General features: G+C 36.4%; 1 protein-coding gene across 1 annotated transcript in view; it reads left to right on the top strand.

The window, feature by feature from the left end:
* Window positions 1–16,901, top strand: part of Cont (Contactin) — a 458,021-nt gene that overhangs the window by 274,304 nt on the left and 166,816 nt on the right. Inside the window, exon 13 of the mRNA XM_090391248.1 lies at window positions 9,187–9,465. Coding sequence (XP_090247374.1) covers window positions 9,187–9,465 — 279 coding nt within the window. The remainder of the gene's footprint in view (window positions 1–9,186; window positions 9,466–16,901) is intronic.

Genomic DNA, 16,901 nt, shown 5'->3' with positions numbered 1-16,901 from the left:
AAGAAAATTCAAGACACAAAAGTACACAGAGGATTTGAAAATTTAGTTTTGAGCAGGCTAGAAATTAATATCATACTGAAAAGAAATGTGTAAGAAAGTTTTAAAAAGTTGAGCAGCTTTGAGATGTGAACTATAGACTCAAATGCACAAATATCATTCATGAAAAAAATTGAAAATTTTGAAAACAAGAATCAAATCTTAGAGATTCATTGGCAGACTCTGAAGATTGATTCAGCAAGAAATGGGTGGTGGTGAGGGTGTCTACAAGGATAGAATAATCAGAACTTCATAGTAGACTAAGGAATTTAATCTGGTTTCATCACTGAGGCAGTGATGGAAAAAAAAAAAAAGAAAGTGTATCAAAAGTTCTTGGTACGCTTGATACAGAGAAAAATGTAAAAAAACATAGTACTGTTTTAAACTAGCTAAACAAAAGTCAGGAAGACTTTTTGGTAAGAACAAGAACTCAAGAAGTAAATATCAGGAAAGTTTCAAAACATTCTGGAGGCTATTGAAAAAGCTTAGAAATGGAGACTATTGTAAAAGGAATCCAATATAATAAAGTAACACGAAAACTAAACATAAAGGTATTCTAGATGTCTGAAGAGTAATTACTTTGAAAGATTGCTTAATGAATCAGCACACCAGTAGACAACATTCAGGAGTGATGCATTCAGAATACATATCAGTACTTGAATCAGAAAAAAGCCATCAATAACCCAAAATGTGGAAAGGCAGCCAGATTAGATAATATGTGACTAGAAATGCTCAAATATAGAGGTATAAAAGTTTTTACAGTGGCTGCACTACATAATTCTGGTCTAGATAGAGGGTCAAATTCCAGATGATTGGAACAAAGCACTCATAGTGCTCATCTGTAAAAAGGGCAAGAAAGCAATGTGAGAATTACAGAGAAATATCCCTACTGAGTACATATGTGAGAAAAGGCTAAGAAACAAATTGTATAAGGAAAACTTGGAGTTTTCTGAGTTTCATGGAGATGGAAAAGGTGTATGACAAAGTGTCAAGAGAAACACTGCAGAAGACTTCAGTTATATTTCAGTTGTAAGTCAGCAGTTAGAATTGAAGGTGGTTCCGGAAGATGGTTTTGATGTTAAATCTGGTGTGAGACACGGTTAAACATTTTCTCCACTCTTATTCATCATCTACATGAATCATATTATTAAAGAAGGTGACATTAAACCTGATATCAGAATTGCAGATGTTAATCTCAGCTCTTTACTTTATGCAGATGATCTTGTTGTATTCTAAATTAAATCCATTATAAGTTTGCAGAATTCCCTGACTAAGTTGAATAACTTCTGTGATAAATTTGATATGGAAATCAGCAATAAAAAGACAAAGACAATGGAAATATACAAAACCAATGAAAACATCAACTGCATTCTGAATGGAGAACCTGTGATACAAGTAAAATATTTGAGCTATTTAGGCATAATTTTTAGTGAAGATGGCAAACTAATGATGAAATAAGACAGAAATTAGTCAAAATCTAAACTAGCAGTATACCAAATGGTATTGAAATTAATTTGAACTTGTTTCTTACTTAACTCAGATCAATAATACACTTGATGAGCTGATGCCATGTGTAGCAGACTAGTGACATGACAATCTAATGTTCATTATTCTTTTCTATTTATAGAAAATCCACATATATGGGAAGGTGTTTATGTAATCAATTACATCACCAACCATCCCAGCAGTATGGCATCCTCAAAACATTTATGTATTAAGCCATGGCTATTTGTGCTAATAACATAGTCCTTCAAACTGAACTCAGATTCCCTTGCAACACCTTTTTAGCAACAGGTACAACCCTATAAAATGCTGCATGCCCCCCCCCCCCCCCGATATGCAACTAACACAACTGCAGCAAAACCATTTCCATCTTTCATATTAAAGGCACATCAGAAAAGATGACTAAAGTTCTCTGCAAATGTGATCTCCATGCCACTTTCAAACAACTCATTCAGCTAGCTACCTTCATCCATTCTAATGAAGATCAATTTCATCCTCTTTTACATCCTGTAGTGCAGTGGTTCTTAACCTGGGGTGTGTGAGAAAGCATTTCCAGGGGTGCGAGAGAAGTTTCTAAATTTTCGATGGAAACTACTGCCTGACCACCTGTGAGAAACTAGCGAACGCTACGTCGACTTTTGGGATCCCCCCCCCCACTCCTACCCTCTCTACCTTTGCCTCAGCGCATCGCACTTACCAGCACAATAAGAAACTGGTTGATATGCGCACATTCACATACTCTGAGTACGAACATTAACAAGGTGGTTTGACACAGAAATGAATACTAATTTTCTTTAATTTACCAACATTAATCAGTGACTAAAGCCCATACTGCATACGATCAATTGATTGCATAAAGGTTTTTTGCAAATTTTGAAAAATTATAATTATTATTTTATTGATTGTAGTATAACCCTCGTTATGTCGAAAAAACACCAATGGAAAGATGATTATGTTGCTTATGGATTCACTTGTAAACAGAAAAAGATGGTATGCAATGACCACAATGCATTCTATGTTGAAAAATATTTTCAAACTCCAATCTTAAACTGTCAAAGTTGTTAGAGCATTTCAACAATCAGCATGGTGGTGAATCTGCAGGACATACTCTTAACATCTTGAAGTATAAGAAGGCACGATTTGATACCAGCGGTATTATTACAAAATTAGATGTTGCTGCAGTTCAAAAGCCCTTGTTAGAAGCTTCTTATCAAGTGGCATATCTGTGTGCTAAGAAAAGAAAAGGTCATACAATAGCTGAGGAATTGGTAAAACCATGTGCACTTGAAATTGCAAAAATTGTATTGGGTTCTGAAGCACAAAGGAAAATTCATCAGATTTTATTATCAAATGATGTGATTCGATCTTGCATTCAAGATCTCAGTGTTGATATTTTACTGCAAGTAGTAGAAGATATCAAAGCCAGTCCTCTAAAAGTGAGTATTCAACTGGACGAGTCAACTGATGTTGATAATTGCAGTCAGTTGTTGGTATTTGTGTGATACATTAAGGAAAAAGAAATGTTGGAAGAATTTTTATTTTGTGAGCTACTGGAATTGATGACAAAAGGAATTGATGTTTTCAATCATATTAAAAACTTTTTTTGAAACATCAAATACCCATGAATGTGATAGGCTCAATTTGCACTGATGGTGCCCTTGCAATGTTGGGCAAAATTTCTGGATTTTTTTCATACATCAAGACAGGAATACCGCAAGTTACAATAACACATTGCATGTTGCACCGTCATGCACTTGCATTGAAAGCTTTGCCAGAGAATTTAAAACAACACTTAACTACTGCAGTAAATGTAGTAAAGTATATCCGAGGACGAGCGCTTAAACATTGCATCTTTTGTGCTTTGCGCGAAGAAATCGGTGCTGTTCATACTGTACTTCTTTATCACGCTGAAGTACGGTGGCTCTCCAAGGGCCACATGCTAAGCAGGGTTTTTGGATTGCACGAGGAAATTATACAGTTTCTTACTAACCAAAATTGTAATTTAGTTAAAGCTTTTGAAAAAAGAGAAGCAATACTTCGACTAGCCTACTTAGCAGATATATTTAGCCACCTGAATTCTGGGGTACACAGTTAGAACCTTATCAACAGCTTGCAAAAGCAGCATTGCAGACACTTTTACCATTTGCTACCACCTGTCTGTGTGAAATGAGATTTTCATCACTTTTGCACATAAAAACAAAAGCCAGAAATTGCTTAAATGCAAGTGATGACTTACACGTGGCTCTTTCAAAAAAGGAGCCTCGCTTCAAAAGTATTATTATGAATAAACAACAACAACAACATAGCCATTAAAAATTGAGATATTGTTTTGTGTGTTTTTAATTTACCATAAATAATCTTGCAATAGATGTAATTTCCTAAATAAAGAAATTTTTTTCATGTAGTACTATCATATCCTGTACACCCCTTGAGGGTACATGGCAAGAATTTGATGATGATGAGAAATAGAAACACATTTTTCAAGGGGGTGCGAGAACTTATTTTTAGATTCAAGGGGGTGCTGATCACTAAAACGGTTAAGACCCTCTGCTGTAGTGTATAAAGTTTCTTGTCCTTGCAGTTTAGCCAACTTTGGGCAGATTTAGATCACTAAACACTTGAAGAACACAAAAATTAGATGTGCAATCATCTATGACAAGTGGGGAGTGGCAAACCATACTATGGATATTCCTTCATACAAGATTAATTGGATGAATAAATCAGACATAGAAGTCACTACAGATCTAATTTTCTAAAGATCTGGAAGATCATTCTGAGACCAGATAGCCTGACTTCTCCAAATTAACTTTATTGGTTATCCAGATAATAGAGATTGCATCGTAGGACATTAATTTGTTTTCAGTTAAAATTTGAATTGTTTCTATAATGATTTAGTTAAGTGTATAATAAATTTAGTTTAATCCTTTATCCAAGTGTGTGCAAACAAAGTTTGCGCCTGAAGTATCTTCAGGACTGGGGTAAGGTGATACAGCACCAGGGCAACTCGTTGCAAAGGTGGAGCAAGCTACCAACACTCCTGTCTCAGTATCTCCTATAATGCAAAACACATCTCCTTGCGGATATGTCTAATGTTATGCATTAAGGGAAGGGCCACTACCCAGACTAGTTTCGACCTTTATTGAGGTCTCTTCAGTGGGAGCCAGGCCCAAGTTGCTTGCTCCACCTTTGCAACGAGTTGCCCTGGTGCTGTATCACCTTACCCCAGTCCTGAAGATACTTCAGGCGCAAACTTTGTTTGCACACACTTGGATAAAGGATTAAACTAAATTTATTATACTCTAACCAAGTGAAAAATAAACTTTCAACATCTTTCTCTAAATCCAGAGTAATTTATTAAAAAAGGGTGGCACACCATTTGGCAACTCCAATAGGTGGAGATGACCTGCAAATGCTTCTGCCTGGTATCTCAACTTGGGCCTGGCTCCCACTGAAGAGACCTCAATAAAGGTCGAAACTAGTCTGGGTAGTGGCCCTTCCCTTAATGCATAACATTAGACATATCCGCAAGGAGATGTGTTTTGCATTATAGGAGATACTGAGACAGGAGTGTTGGTAGCTTGCTCCACCTTTGCAACGAGTTGTCCTGGTGCTGTATCACCTTACCCCAGTCCTGAAGATACTTCAGGCGCAAACTTTGTTTGCACACACTTGGATAAAGGATTAAACTAAATTTATTATACTCTAACCAAGTGAAAAATAAACTTTCAACATTTAGTTAAGTGCTGCATGCTTGTCACAGTCGTAATTTTCTGCTCCACAAGATGGGTAGAAAACCAGTGAAATAATAAGTTCACTACATTCATTTTATTTTTTTATGCTTGGTGTTTAGTGACTGAATACTATAACTACCCCTTCCTTTCCTTGAACCCTGCTCCCTTAAGAAATCATCTTATCATTATGAAGACCTCAATTCCAAAAATGTTTTCCTTTTGATTTGTATAACAAACTGAGGTTTGCTATTAGAAAATCCAATAGCAAACCTCCTTAAATGACTGTCCTGTTTGTTCCTGCAGTTTGCTATTGTGGATGTTGACATAATATTAAATATATAAATGATAAAGGAGGACATCAGAGTCACAAGAGAATGTAGTGGCAGATTTGAGCAGTGCTGAAAAACAAATGTTTTTAATCGGTATATGGTGTGGATCTTTGTTTCAAATTGTGCTCCATTTTTTCAGTTTGATACAAGTATTTTTCAGTAGTGTTATTATTGGAGTATGTTGTTGTTTATATTGTGTTTTTCTGCTGTTTTATTTTTACCAAGAGGGTAAGGTCAGAGTTGAACACATTCAGAGGTAGCAGAGACGAAAAAGATAAATTTTCTACTTTAAATAACACAATGTAAGGTAATTTGCAGTTGGAGATATTCTACTTAAAACATAAAATTTTTAGTATAGTTGTAGTAGTTCTTAGTATGGTAAACCCTGAATTTAACAGACAAAATTTCCGGTCTGTATGTAACATGTGAAAATTAACACCCTGTTAATTATAATATGATTGGAAAAGTGTTTTTCCAATCATATATTGGAAAAACACTGTAGTAATTTAGCCGACATAAATGAGTCACCACTCATAAAACATGTTTGGCAAATGATTAGGACGTGATCACACCAATCGTACTGTAATTGGTTCTTTTGTCGCGTGGCATGACTTTCTATGGCAGTTTTATTACACACGTTTTCGTAATTTTAGGGAGTTAATTATAAAAAAAAGCAGAATTCAAAAGATCATAACTGAGATGGCATCGCTGCCTCCAGTTGGAGAGAGAGAGAGAGAGTGACCATGTGGTTTTGACTTGGAAGATGAATAGATATGCAGGAATATCAAAGAGAAAGGAATATATGTGGAATTATAAGGCAGGTGATTATAATAATCTTAAATATCAACTTGAGCAGTTCCATGCAAGAAGGAATTGGAAGGGTGAGATATCATTAGTGCTTGGGAAATTGTGAAGGAATATTTATTAGAAGCAATACTAAGCTGTATGCCACAAGTAAAGAAGAGGACACAATTTGGTGTAAAGTGGAGAACAAACAATATCAAATAGGAACTGCAAGTAAAAAATAGGTTATGGAAGAGATATAAGGAGAGGGACAGAGAACAGATGCATGAAGAATATAAGACTCAGGCCAGGGTGACCTCTTGCAGGAATAGGTCAGGAGAGTGATTAGTATGGTAAGAAAGGCAAAACTGAAATATTAAAAGAGATTGTCCCTGAGATCCAAAGAAAATCCTAGGGAATTTTTTAGCTATATGGCCAGTAGGAGGAGAAATGATTGTGGAAGAATGACATTGTTGGATAAAAATGGGAATAGAGTGACTGAATGCAAAGGACATGGTGGAGTTGTTCAATGAACAACTCCACCAACTTCTACATCCTGGAGAAGCAGGTTTTAATGCTAGAGGGATAAGGCAGGTTCGAGGTTTAGAAGTACAAGAGGAAAGCATGTTTTCAAATACTAAGTATTTTGGATGTCAATAAAGCAGTGGGTCTGGATGGAATTTCGCCACAGGTTTTGAGAGAAAGTGCTAAAGAACTGACAGCTCCATTGGCCTGGCTTTTCAGTGAAAATTTGGCCAAATGAAAGGTATCCTAAGGAGTGGAAGGAGGTTAAGACAGTTCCATTGCATAAGGAGTGGTTGCAAACTGGAAGAGTCATAGACTATAGACCAGTTTGTATTTCATCAGTTATTAAGATCTTGGAGAAATTAGTGAGTGATCATTTACAGTGTTGGGCAGATGAGGGTAATGTTATCTGTGAGAGTCAGCATGAATTTGTTAAGGGGCACTCTTGTTTTAGTAATGTGATTGCCTTTTATAATAAAATGACAAGAGGGTTGATGAGGGAAAGGCATATTCTACCATTTTTTTTTTTTTTTTGATTTTACAAAGGCATTTGATAGGGCTCCACGTGATAAGCTAATATTTAAGTTGCAGCACATGGGTTTAGATGTCAGGTTAGTGAACTGGATTCAGGATTGATGGGTATCAGAGAGATGTGTATGCGGAAGCAGAGGCAGAAGGTTACAAGTGGGATCCCACAGGGCTCAGTACTGAGCCCTGTATTGTGTAAGCTTTATATCAATGACATTGTCAATGAATAGCAGGTTGGGATGGATATTCAGTTGTTTGTAGATGATGTTAAGCAGGGAAGGGTTATCAGTAATAGTGCAGATTTGGTAACCCCTGCAAGAGGATTTGAATAAAACTGGAGAGATAGGCAGATGAATGGGGGTGTCGGTTTAATGTAAGAAAATATAAAGTCTTGAAGTTTGGGATACATCAATGGGAAATTGCGTACTGTCCGCATGGTTAGCCTAGTGGCTTTGCACTTCGCAACCATATGCCTGTGGAAGGAGCGTCCCAGGTTCGATTCCCATTGAAGACGTGAGGAACTTGAGGATCTTCCCCAGCCATAGCCAAGTTAGCCGGTCTTGGGCGCAGGCATTAGGGTTTTTTCCGCCAGTTTATCTGGCATTTATCATCCTGCAAGCAGGCAAACCGGCCCCATGAACATATGCTGCTACAGTCAAAAATATATTCTCCCCCCTAGTGGCAGGCTAGGCGACAGGTTGGTTGGGAGAGTGCATACTTCTTTCACTATGCATAGTGAAGCGAAAGAAGAATGGGAGATTGCATACTCTATGAGAGGAACTGTACTGGAGGAGGTGGGGGAAGGCAAGGGATCTGGTGGGGGTGATGATTGATAGAAACCTGAAATTCAGGGAACATATTGCAAAGGTGGTGAAGGACCCAGAGGATTGCTGCAATACTGAGAAGGATGCTGACCTGCAGAGATATGAGTTGTCATTCCATTGTATATTTATTGTATAAAGCCCTGATCAGACCACACTTGGTCTGTTTTTCTCAAATTTGGCACCCAGGATTTGAAGGGGATAAATTAACTGTGGAATGGATGCAGAGGTGGATAACAAAGATGGTATCAGGATTATACAAACTTAGTTATGAAGAGACAGGCTGAGGGAATGTGTCTGTGGAGTTTGGTAGATAGACGAAGGAGTGATATGATTGAGACTTTTAAACTGTTTAGAAGTGGTTACAGGGTTGACACTGGGGAATTCTTTCACTTGGTGGAACAGAATGAAGGAGCAAGGACAAGGAGACCATCCCTGGAAGTTACAAAAGGAAGCTGTGATTAAGAGGGTAAGGAGTGGTTTCTTTGCATGGAGGGTGGTTGAACCATGGAATTCATTGCTTGATAAAGTGGTGAGAGCACAAACAGTCAGTGAGTTCAAGGAGTGGTATGACTGCGTTTTCTAGGATGGGCTTCCCATGATGAGTTCATGGGAAGCCCTTTTGAAGTACTTTTGACTTCATGGAGGCCTGAATAATTATAATAATAATAAATTTCTTTTATATAGTGATTTATGAATCTTACAAATGCTGAAAAAGGATTTTCAGTCTTGTAGTGAAGCAGCTTTCCTGTAAGGTGTTTGAAACCTTGCTGGAATGCTTAGATTTTTTCTAAGATTTTTTTGGATATCATGTCAGTTGCTTACATTCTTACTGCTCTTGTAGGTGATAATTTTTATAGAAATGATTAGATAATTTTTAACTACTTATTAATCTTGAGATATAATTCTTATCAATGATTCTTATTTTAGCCTTGAAGCCTACTTTTCAGAAGCATCCTTTAGAAGCAGAATTCTATGCAGCAGAAGGTGGAAATATAACTATTCCTTGTCTTCCTGAGGCAGCTCCTTTCCCTGAGTTCACGTGGAAGCGAGATGAATTTGGTTTAACTTCAACTAATAGAATTCAGATCCGTCAAAATGGTTTTCTTTATATTGATCCAGTAAAGAGAGAAGATGAAGGATTTTATACATGCCTAGCTAGAAATCAGTATGGGTCTGACCAAAGTAAAGGATTACTACTCGTTTTAAGTATGTGTTTTTATGTGTGTGTATGTGCTTGTGCATGCATGAATGCTTAATTCAGCATATTTTAATTATAGGATCAGAAATAAGTTGTATACATTATGCTTCATATGCTTGAAAAATTAATTATATTCTAAAACAGTGGTTCTTAACCTGAGTAGTATCCTCCTCCCGGTGGGCACTGTCAATGCTGAGCAGGCGGTAACCATTGGAAGGGGGGGACACTGAGGGGGAGTGTAAACGTTATAATACTACTAATATAATAAAAGCAGAAAATTCCATATGTAATCTAGCTCCCCTATTTATATTGTGTGTTTAGTGACACTGTTCAGAATATTGTATGTCTGGCAATACTTTTCAAATTTATTCGCTACTTATTTTTTAGAATTTTTACATTGAAAGTTAAGTAATTGGGCTACTTTTTGGTCTGAATTTTCTACATTGAAAATAATTAGGGCTATTTTTAGCAGAATCCACTACTTTTATAAGCTTTTTCCTTTTCCTAATGCCTTGGTTTGCAGTTTACATCTAGCCTGTGGTATTGTGTTGCACTGTAGCCCATTAAAATGAGTGACAAAAGAAAGTGTCGTCAATATTCAAGTGAATATTTAAAATATGGAGTTATTCCATCTATAAATAATGAGCAGTTACCAATGTGCTTAATATGTGAAAAAACCTTCTCAGACGAAGGAATGATTGAACATTTAAGAACAAAGCATTCCAAATAAAGCAAAAAAAAGGATGTGAAGTACTTTTGCAAATTAAAGACTAAATTTAAAAATCGTAGTAACGTCGTCATTTCCTCTCAGCAATAGTTCAGTATCAACAAGAATTGACGAAATGGCAAAGGACATTGAAAAAACATTGGGATGATTTAAAAACCATAGAACTTTCTTTGCAACTCGATGAGACATAGACAACTATGTCATAACAAAGCTTTGTTAATGGCCTACGTCAGTGATTATTAACTTTTGGGGTGTGAAATACCTAAAGAAGGGGGGGGGGGGTGCGAAGAAAGTGGAAATCAAAGGAAATAATGAAAAACTACCTTATTGAAACAAAAGCATTTAATGAAACTATTTATTGACACAAAAAGAATATAAAAACAAAAAAATAAAATATACTCTGAAAATAAAATAATAAAATAAAATATTTTATATATAAATCCACTGTATTGAATAAACTAGTTACGCTTACAGGAACATACCAGTTTTGCAAAATATATCGAGCAACTAATTAAAACTAAACAATAACAATGAATCTAAAAATTAATGGCTTCCTGAGGCCTGTGTTGCAGAGCAAAGCTTTTCATATGATGGTGATACATTGGAAATTGACACTCTTAGTTCTCTTTCTATATTTAACTGAGATCTCTATTTTGTTTTTAAGGCAGCTACTGCAGAAAACCTGATTTCACAAAGATAAGATGTTGGAAATGGCAAAAAATGTGCAGAAAATTCATCATCACCATCAGCCCAAAATTCAACCAGCAATTTAGATGCAAATTGGTTTTTGATTTTGCTGCTTGATGTGAAGTCTATAAATTGTTTCTCTTCTTCAACTGAGAAACCTTCAGGGGTAATTTGAATGGGTTTCTAACCCACTCGTACATTGCTGCAATATAATATGTCTTTATGCGTTATTGTAGACTGGGGTATTAACTCTTTATTCTAATTAGCAGTGCACTCTTGCTTTCCTAACCTTTCTTACTTATTCTATTGTGTACTATGTTTATCACTTTTCGCATTTTATTGGTTGTATGCTTATGAACACTGGAAAATTTATTTGTTAAGACTGCGCCACCAGTATTTCTATATCGGTATAAAACTTAGTAATACGTCCAGTAGATCTCTCTTACTAGCATAAATTCCTTCAATAAAGTTTACATAAACAGTCGTGGTTCTTAAGTACTCAAACTACACTTTTAATGCCTTAGTTGTTTCCCGCTCGCAGATCCAAGTTTATTTAGGGACAGTGCATTGTAAAATAAAAGATCAGGCGGCACTCTATTGACATATAATTAAAACACATTTATTTACATTAATAACAAAGTACATTCATTAAACGATAAGGAGGTTACTCTCTCTCTACCTATCTGTTAGACTTTTAGTATAAAGAAACAAACTGTCCCTTTTCAATACTAAATGACTATACAATATAATTACTCCATTACTTCTCTGTTTAATAAATCAAATTATTGAAACTAATTTACTCACAAAGAGGTTAGCTAGCTATGCCAAGTTATCTCATAAATTATATTCCAGTTAATATACAAATCAGAGGACTCATTTATAGACACTTCTTATTACTATTTCTTATCAGTCCATCTATAACATATCTCCTAGATTACAAAAGGAATGTACAACAAAAGACAGAACAAACTTACAGAGGCTCTGTGTCACACACTCTCCCAAAGGTCTAAACTGCACTAAAAGTCTGTATGCTTTTCCTTTCATCTTGGACCTAGGCTTCCATCTGGAGAGTCTTGCTTCAGGAAGCATTTTGTCGGGATATTGGTGGGCTTTGGACTGCAATTTTCTGGTACTCGAAAAACTCAGGCAAGAGATTTCAGCATAAAGACTTGAAGATCGCTCTGCGGCTTTTGGCTTCGGTTATCTCCCACGGCAGAAAGACATCCGACTGATGCTTGGCTTGAGTATTTACATCGGCTGTTCTCTAGACATTCCCATTCTCCTCTGGTGCAGGTTCACCGTAACATCCAATTCTCTGGATCCTATTTCTGGAACTTCTGCCTCTAACTGCCCACTTCTCTGACTGCCGACTGCCTCTGATTCTAACCACCCACACTGATGTTCAGCTCAGTCCCTTTTTATTTCACATTCTCTGGGACCTTGCACCAAGGGTTGTATAACCCCCAAAGAATTCGGCACGACTCCTTGATCTTCTATTAAGACCGACCTGCTTTTTCTTCTCCTCCGTGCACTCCTTTAATTTTATCTTGTCGGGCAGCGGAAACTTGTCTGAAACTTGCTGATCTCTTTGACACTAACCGTTGAAGATGTTTATACGCAGAGCTCGCAAACAACTTTCTTCTGCCCTTATGCATGGCTATTACACAAAGTCCTGGTGGCAAAGCATTGCCTTTGATTTTGACATTCTAGAAATTTTTGTTAAAGCAATAAGTACAGTCAATTCCCATAGAGTTATTTACATTAATATTTAGCATAACATATATAGAGACATACAAGGTTATTTTTGTAATAATCTCATGAGACTTGACCTCTGTAAAAATTGATGTAAAGTGCTTTGGTATTTCCAAGCTACATCGAGTTTTACATTGCCATTATGTTGTCGTCAGTTATAAAATAGTTTCTAAAATTCTTCATCAACATTGCTAAATTATTTTCAATAGTTGCAAATAAAACTTTGATATGTTGCTCTTCTGCCTTGTAGGTTTTGATAAATTTATTCAAATGTGCAAACATTTCTACTTTTTGTTGCTTTACCCTTTTGTTCCATAACTCTAGTTTTTTACAAAAAAGCATTAACTTTGACACTCATCTCTAAGATATGTGTATTTTTTCCTTGGAGTTTCAGGTTTAATATATTTAGTTTCGTATGTCTACAGGTAGTTCAATTTCATCACAAATAAATGGTCTCTAAATTTCTCTGCTTCTTTGTGATTTTCCTCTTCCGAGATTTTGTCTTGGAAGAGGAATTGCTATTTTGTCTTTTAATTCATAAACGACATTTTTCCTGCGATAATCTTCTCTCGCAGTAAAATAGTAACTCTGAATGTTCTGCTCCAGCCATGTCTTTGCAAAGTTCAGAAAACAGTCTTGATTTTAAGGGTCTCATTTTTATATAATTCACCATGGTTATAACTGTTGTTAACACAATGTTTAGACTGGGACTCATTTCCTTTGCAACAAGAGCTTCTCTATGAATCATGCAATGTGTCTAAATACATTGTGGGGATTTTTCTCTCACAAGGGCTTGTAAACTTTTAAACCTTCCAGACATACTCAAGCACATCAGTGCAAATTCTAACACAATTTTTCCACTGCATGTTTGTCTTGCATATAAAATCGTCCAATATTTTGAACAATTCAGGTGCTATGGCTATTCTTTCCATTGGGTTACAAAACAATAACTCTTTAACTGCTTATAATTTATCGCAAAATTGAACATAAGCAATTAAATGATAATCCTTGTTGCTATCCTTATATGGATAGCAACAAGGATTATTTATACTCCTTGACTTAACATTTGAGGCTACCCATAGTGAAATCGTGAATGTTTCCGAAAGGCTGATGCGATTCAGCAGTCTGTGCAGTGATGCCAGATCTGTACAATTTTCGAGAGATTTGATGACATATTTAAATTTGTATGAATAATTAAAAATTTTATTCATAATTAATTCCTAGTTTGTTTGTTTTGTTTTGCTAACTCTTATGGATTTTTTCAGTGTCTTAACAAAAGAATTGCAAGGGGGAGAAGGGAAGAGGGATGCCACAAAAACTAATATTAAAAAATGGGACACACATGAAAGAAGGTTGAGAAACATTGGCTTACATCCATTATATAACTAATGAATAAATTATTAAGGAGTTTTTGTTTGTGGAACAACTGAAGGCTCTCCAATTTTCAAGGTTGTTAAAGACTTTTTTAATGCTATAAAAACATTCCTCTGACAAATATTATTGCATGTACAACTGATGGAGCACCAGCTATAATTGGTTATCACCGTGGATTTTATAGCACATTTAAAAGAAGCAGTTCCAAATATCTTTACAATTCACTGTATTCTTCATAGACAGCAGTTAGCTGCAAAACATCTTAGCGGTAGACTACATAAGACTTTGGATGATGTTATTAAAGCAGTGAATAAAATTGAAGCCCAGTCATTGAATACCTGTATTTTTTGGAAACTTTGCCATGAAAATGAAGAAGTTGAGTGTCTTTTGCTTCACACTGAAGTTAGATGGCTCTCAAATGGAAACTGTCTGCAGTGCTTTAATGATCTCTACGATACTGGTTTGATCGTCACCCGGAATAACAAGGATTGTGTTGCTGGTTTGGGAGGAGGGCAAGCTTTGGAGGAATTATTGATGCTGTATCGTATGAACATTTGCCATGAAAATATTTATAGAACATACATATTGCAGAAACCGAATGCCTGTGTGAAAGTGGGTGAAGTGAGTTGGTAAGAGTTGGATGTCCTGGAAGTCACCACCATGAAATTTATGAAATTGGCACCTTCCCGTGCACCCCCCCCCCTGCCAGTAGCGATACCCTTGTGGTACATTGCTAGTGCTTCAGACAAAAGAAGCCCCAGAGATGTAACATTGGTAACATGAAGTTAATGTCTCTAACCAAACATCCAGAGTAACCAAGCCTCCTGGAACACTTGCAGCAACCATGATAAAAACACAACTCAAAAACGATATGCCAGCTTGATCGTCACCCGGAATAACAAGGATTGTGTGCTGGTTTGGGAGGAGGGCAAGCTTTGGAGGAATTATTGATGCTGTATCGTATGAACATTTGCCATGAAAATATTTATAGAACATACATATTGCAGAAACCGAATGCCTGTGTGAAAGTAGGTGAAGTGAGTTGGTAAGAGTTATTAATCAATCTGATTGCCCTCTTCCATATTGAGTCAAGTATTTTTAGGGAGCTCTTAGGGGGGGGGGGGGGCCCTACACCAAATGTGAGTGCAGTATTCAATATCTGAGTGGATTTGTGATTTGTATAAGTTTAATAGCTGTTCAGAGGTGAATCAAGCAAAAGACAAATCCTAGTTTTTTAGAAGGTGAGGAGGTAATTGTTGTAATGTATTTATGTCAGAAGACACTTAATGTCACAGAAGAGAAATCTCATCTTATCTAGGGATTTGAGCGTTTCAAGGATAAAAACTGGAAGAAATGTTTTCTTTTTTTGTGGAATATAAGGCAGAACTGGGTTTTGCTAGTATTGAAATTGACGAGGCTATCTGAACCACATTGGAGAATGGCTTGGAGATCAGAATTGAGGACAGTGGAGGTTGATGTTCTATAAATTGAGGTAACTTGTATAGAGTAAGGTTTGTCAAATGAAAGGAAGGAGTGCAATGTGCTGTCATCTGCAAAACTGTGTATTGGATTGGAGATCAACTTAAGTAAGCTTTTGATATACAGAAGGATGAAGGTTTGGCTAGAGACCAGAACCTTGTGGGACTCCAGCATTAATTGGATAAGGAACTATCCACCATTGCACATTGTATGCTTCTAGTCTGAAAGCTGGCAATCCAATTGCAGAAGTCATGAGACACAATAAATGATGGGAGCATGCTTAACAGGTCTTCATTCTAGGCCAGTCAAAAACTTTGGGGATATCAAAGGCAACCACTTGAGATTCACCAAACTTCACCACGGCATTTGTCCAGGGATCAGCAGTAATGGAATCAATGCTGGTGGTCATTTATTAACTGGGTGCCCTCAAGGTAGTGTAAGAGTTGATCATTGATGGTTTTCTCTCTATTACTTTAGATAGGATTGAGGTGAATGAGATGGGGGGGTAGTAGTTCGATGGTAGTGATTTGTCACCCTTCTTGGAAATGGGCTGAACATATGCCAATTTCCAGGCTGTGGGGTAGATATGTGGAATAAGAGAGTATAAACAGTTGACATAGGATAAGAGTCAGTTCTGGAAATTTCAGGACAATTGGAGGAATACCATTAAGGACCAAGAGACTTTTTTGTGTCTAATTTGGACAATGTTTTCTGATCTCTTTCTGGTGAAAAGACAGAGGAGGCATTGAGTGTTGGACATCTAGAATGGTTGGGGCATTTACCATTCAGTTATGCATGCATTGCAAAGTGTGTGAAACCAGGCGATTGGCTTTTTCTGTAGGTGATAATGCAATAGAGCAATGTGAGTATAATAGGTGGTGGGAGGAGTGTTGAACAAAAGTTATGACCAATTGCTTTGCCGAGAAGCCAAAAGGTTTAGCTGCTGTTTGGACAAAATGCAAGTTTCCTGCTTTTTTGCTGATTCAAACTCTGTGTTTGGAAGCATTGATAGTTTCCTTGCAGCTGTTTCAGGTTTGAGCATTGTTTTACATACTGCTAGCTTGTTTCATTTCTAGCCTAATTCTCAGATGCTTGTTAAAATTGCTTTGAGCATCATTTTACATACTGCTAGTTTAGTACTTTGGCTGATTTTCCTCACTGCATATTAATTTATACAGCTGACTTTCTGTCATATCAGTCTGTATTTATTATCAAGTTCCATATTTAATGTCTTCTTCACTAAAAATTCTGCTTAACTCTTTCTATCGATAGTCTATTGAAAGTACATTTGTCCTTTTGTTTTTCTGCCTAATTTCTTAGTTGGGCTTTTTTTTTTTTTATTTATAATTATTGATAAAATTCATACTACATTTGTCAGAGCAATTGTTTATTTTGGGCAAAGACTCCCAATAAATATTTTTAACA

This window comes from Typopeltis vanoorti, chromosome 1, assembly GCF_054136105.1.
Source record: "Typopeltis vanoorti isolate ZY-2024b chromosome 1, IOZ_Tvanoo_1.0, whole genome shotgun sequence".
Lineage (NCBI taxonomy): Eukaryota > Metazoa > Arthropoda > Arachnida > Uropygi > Thelyphonidae > Typopeltis > Typopeltis vanoorti.
Note: the sequence above shows the minus strand (reverse complement) of the source record. Positions and strands in the feature narration are given on the sequence as shown.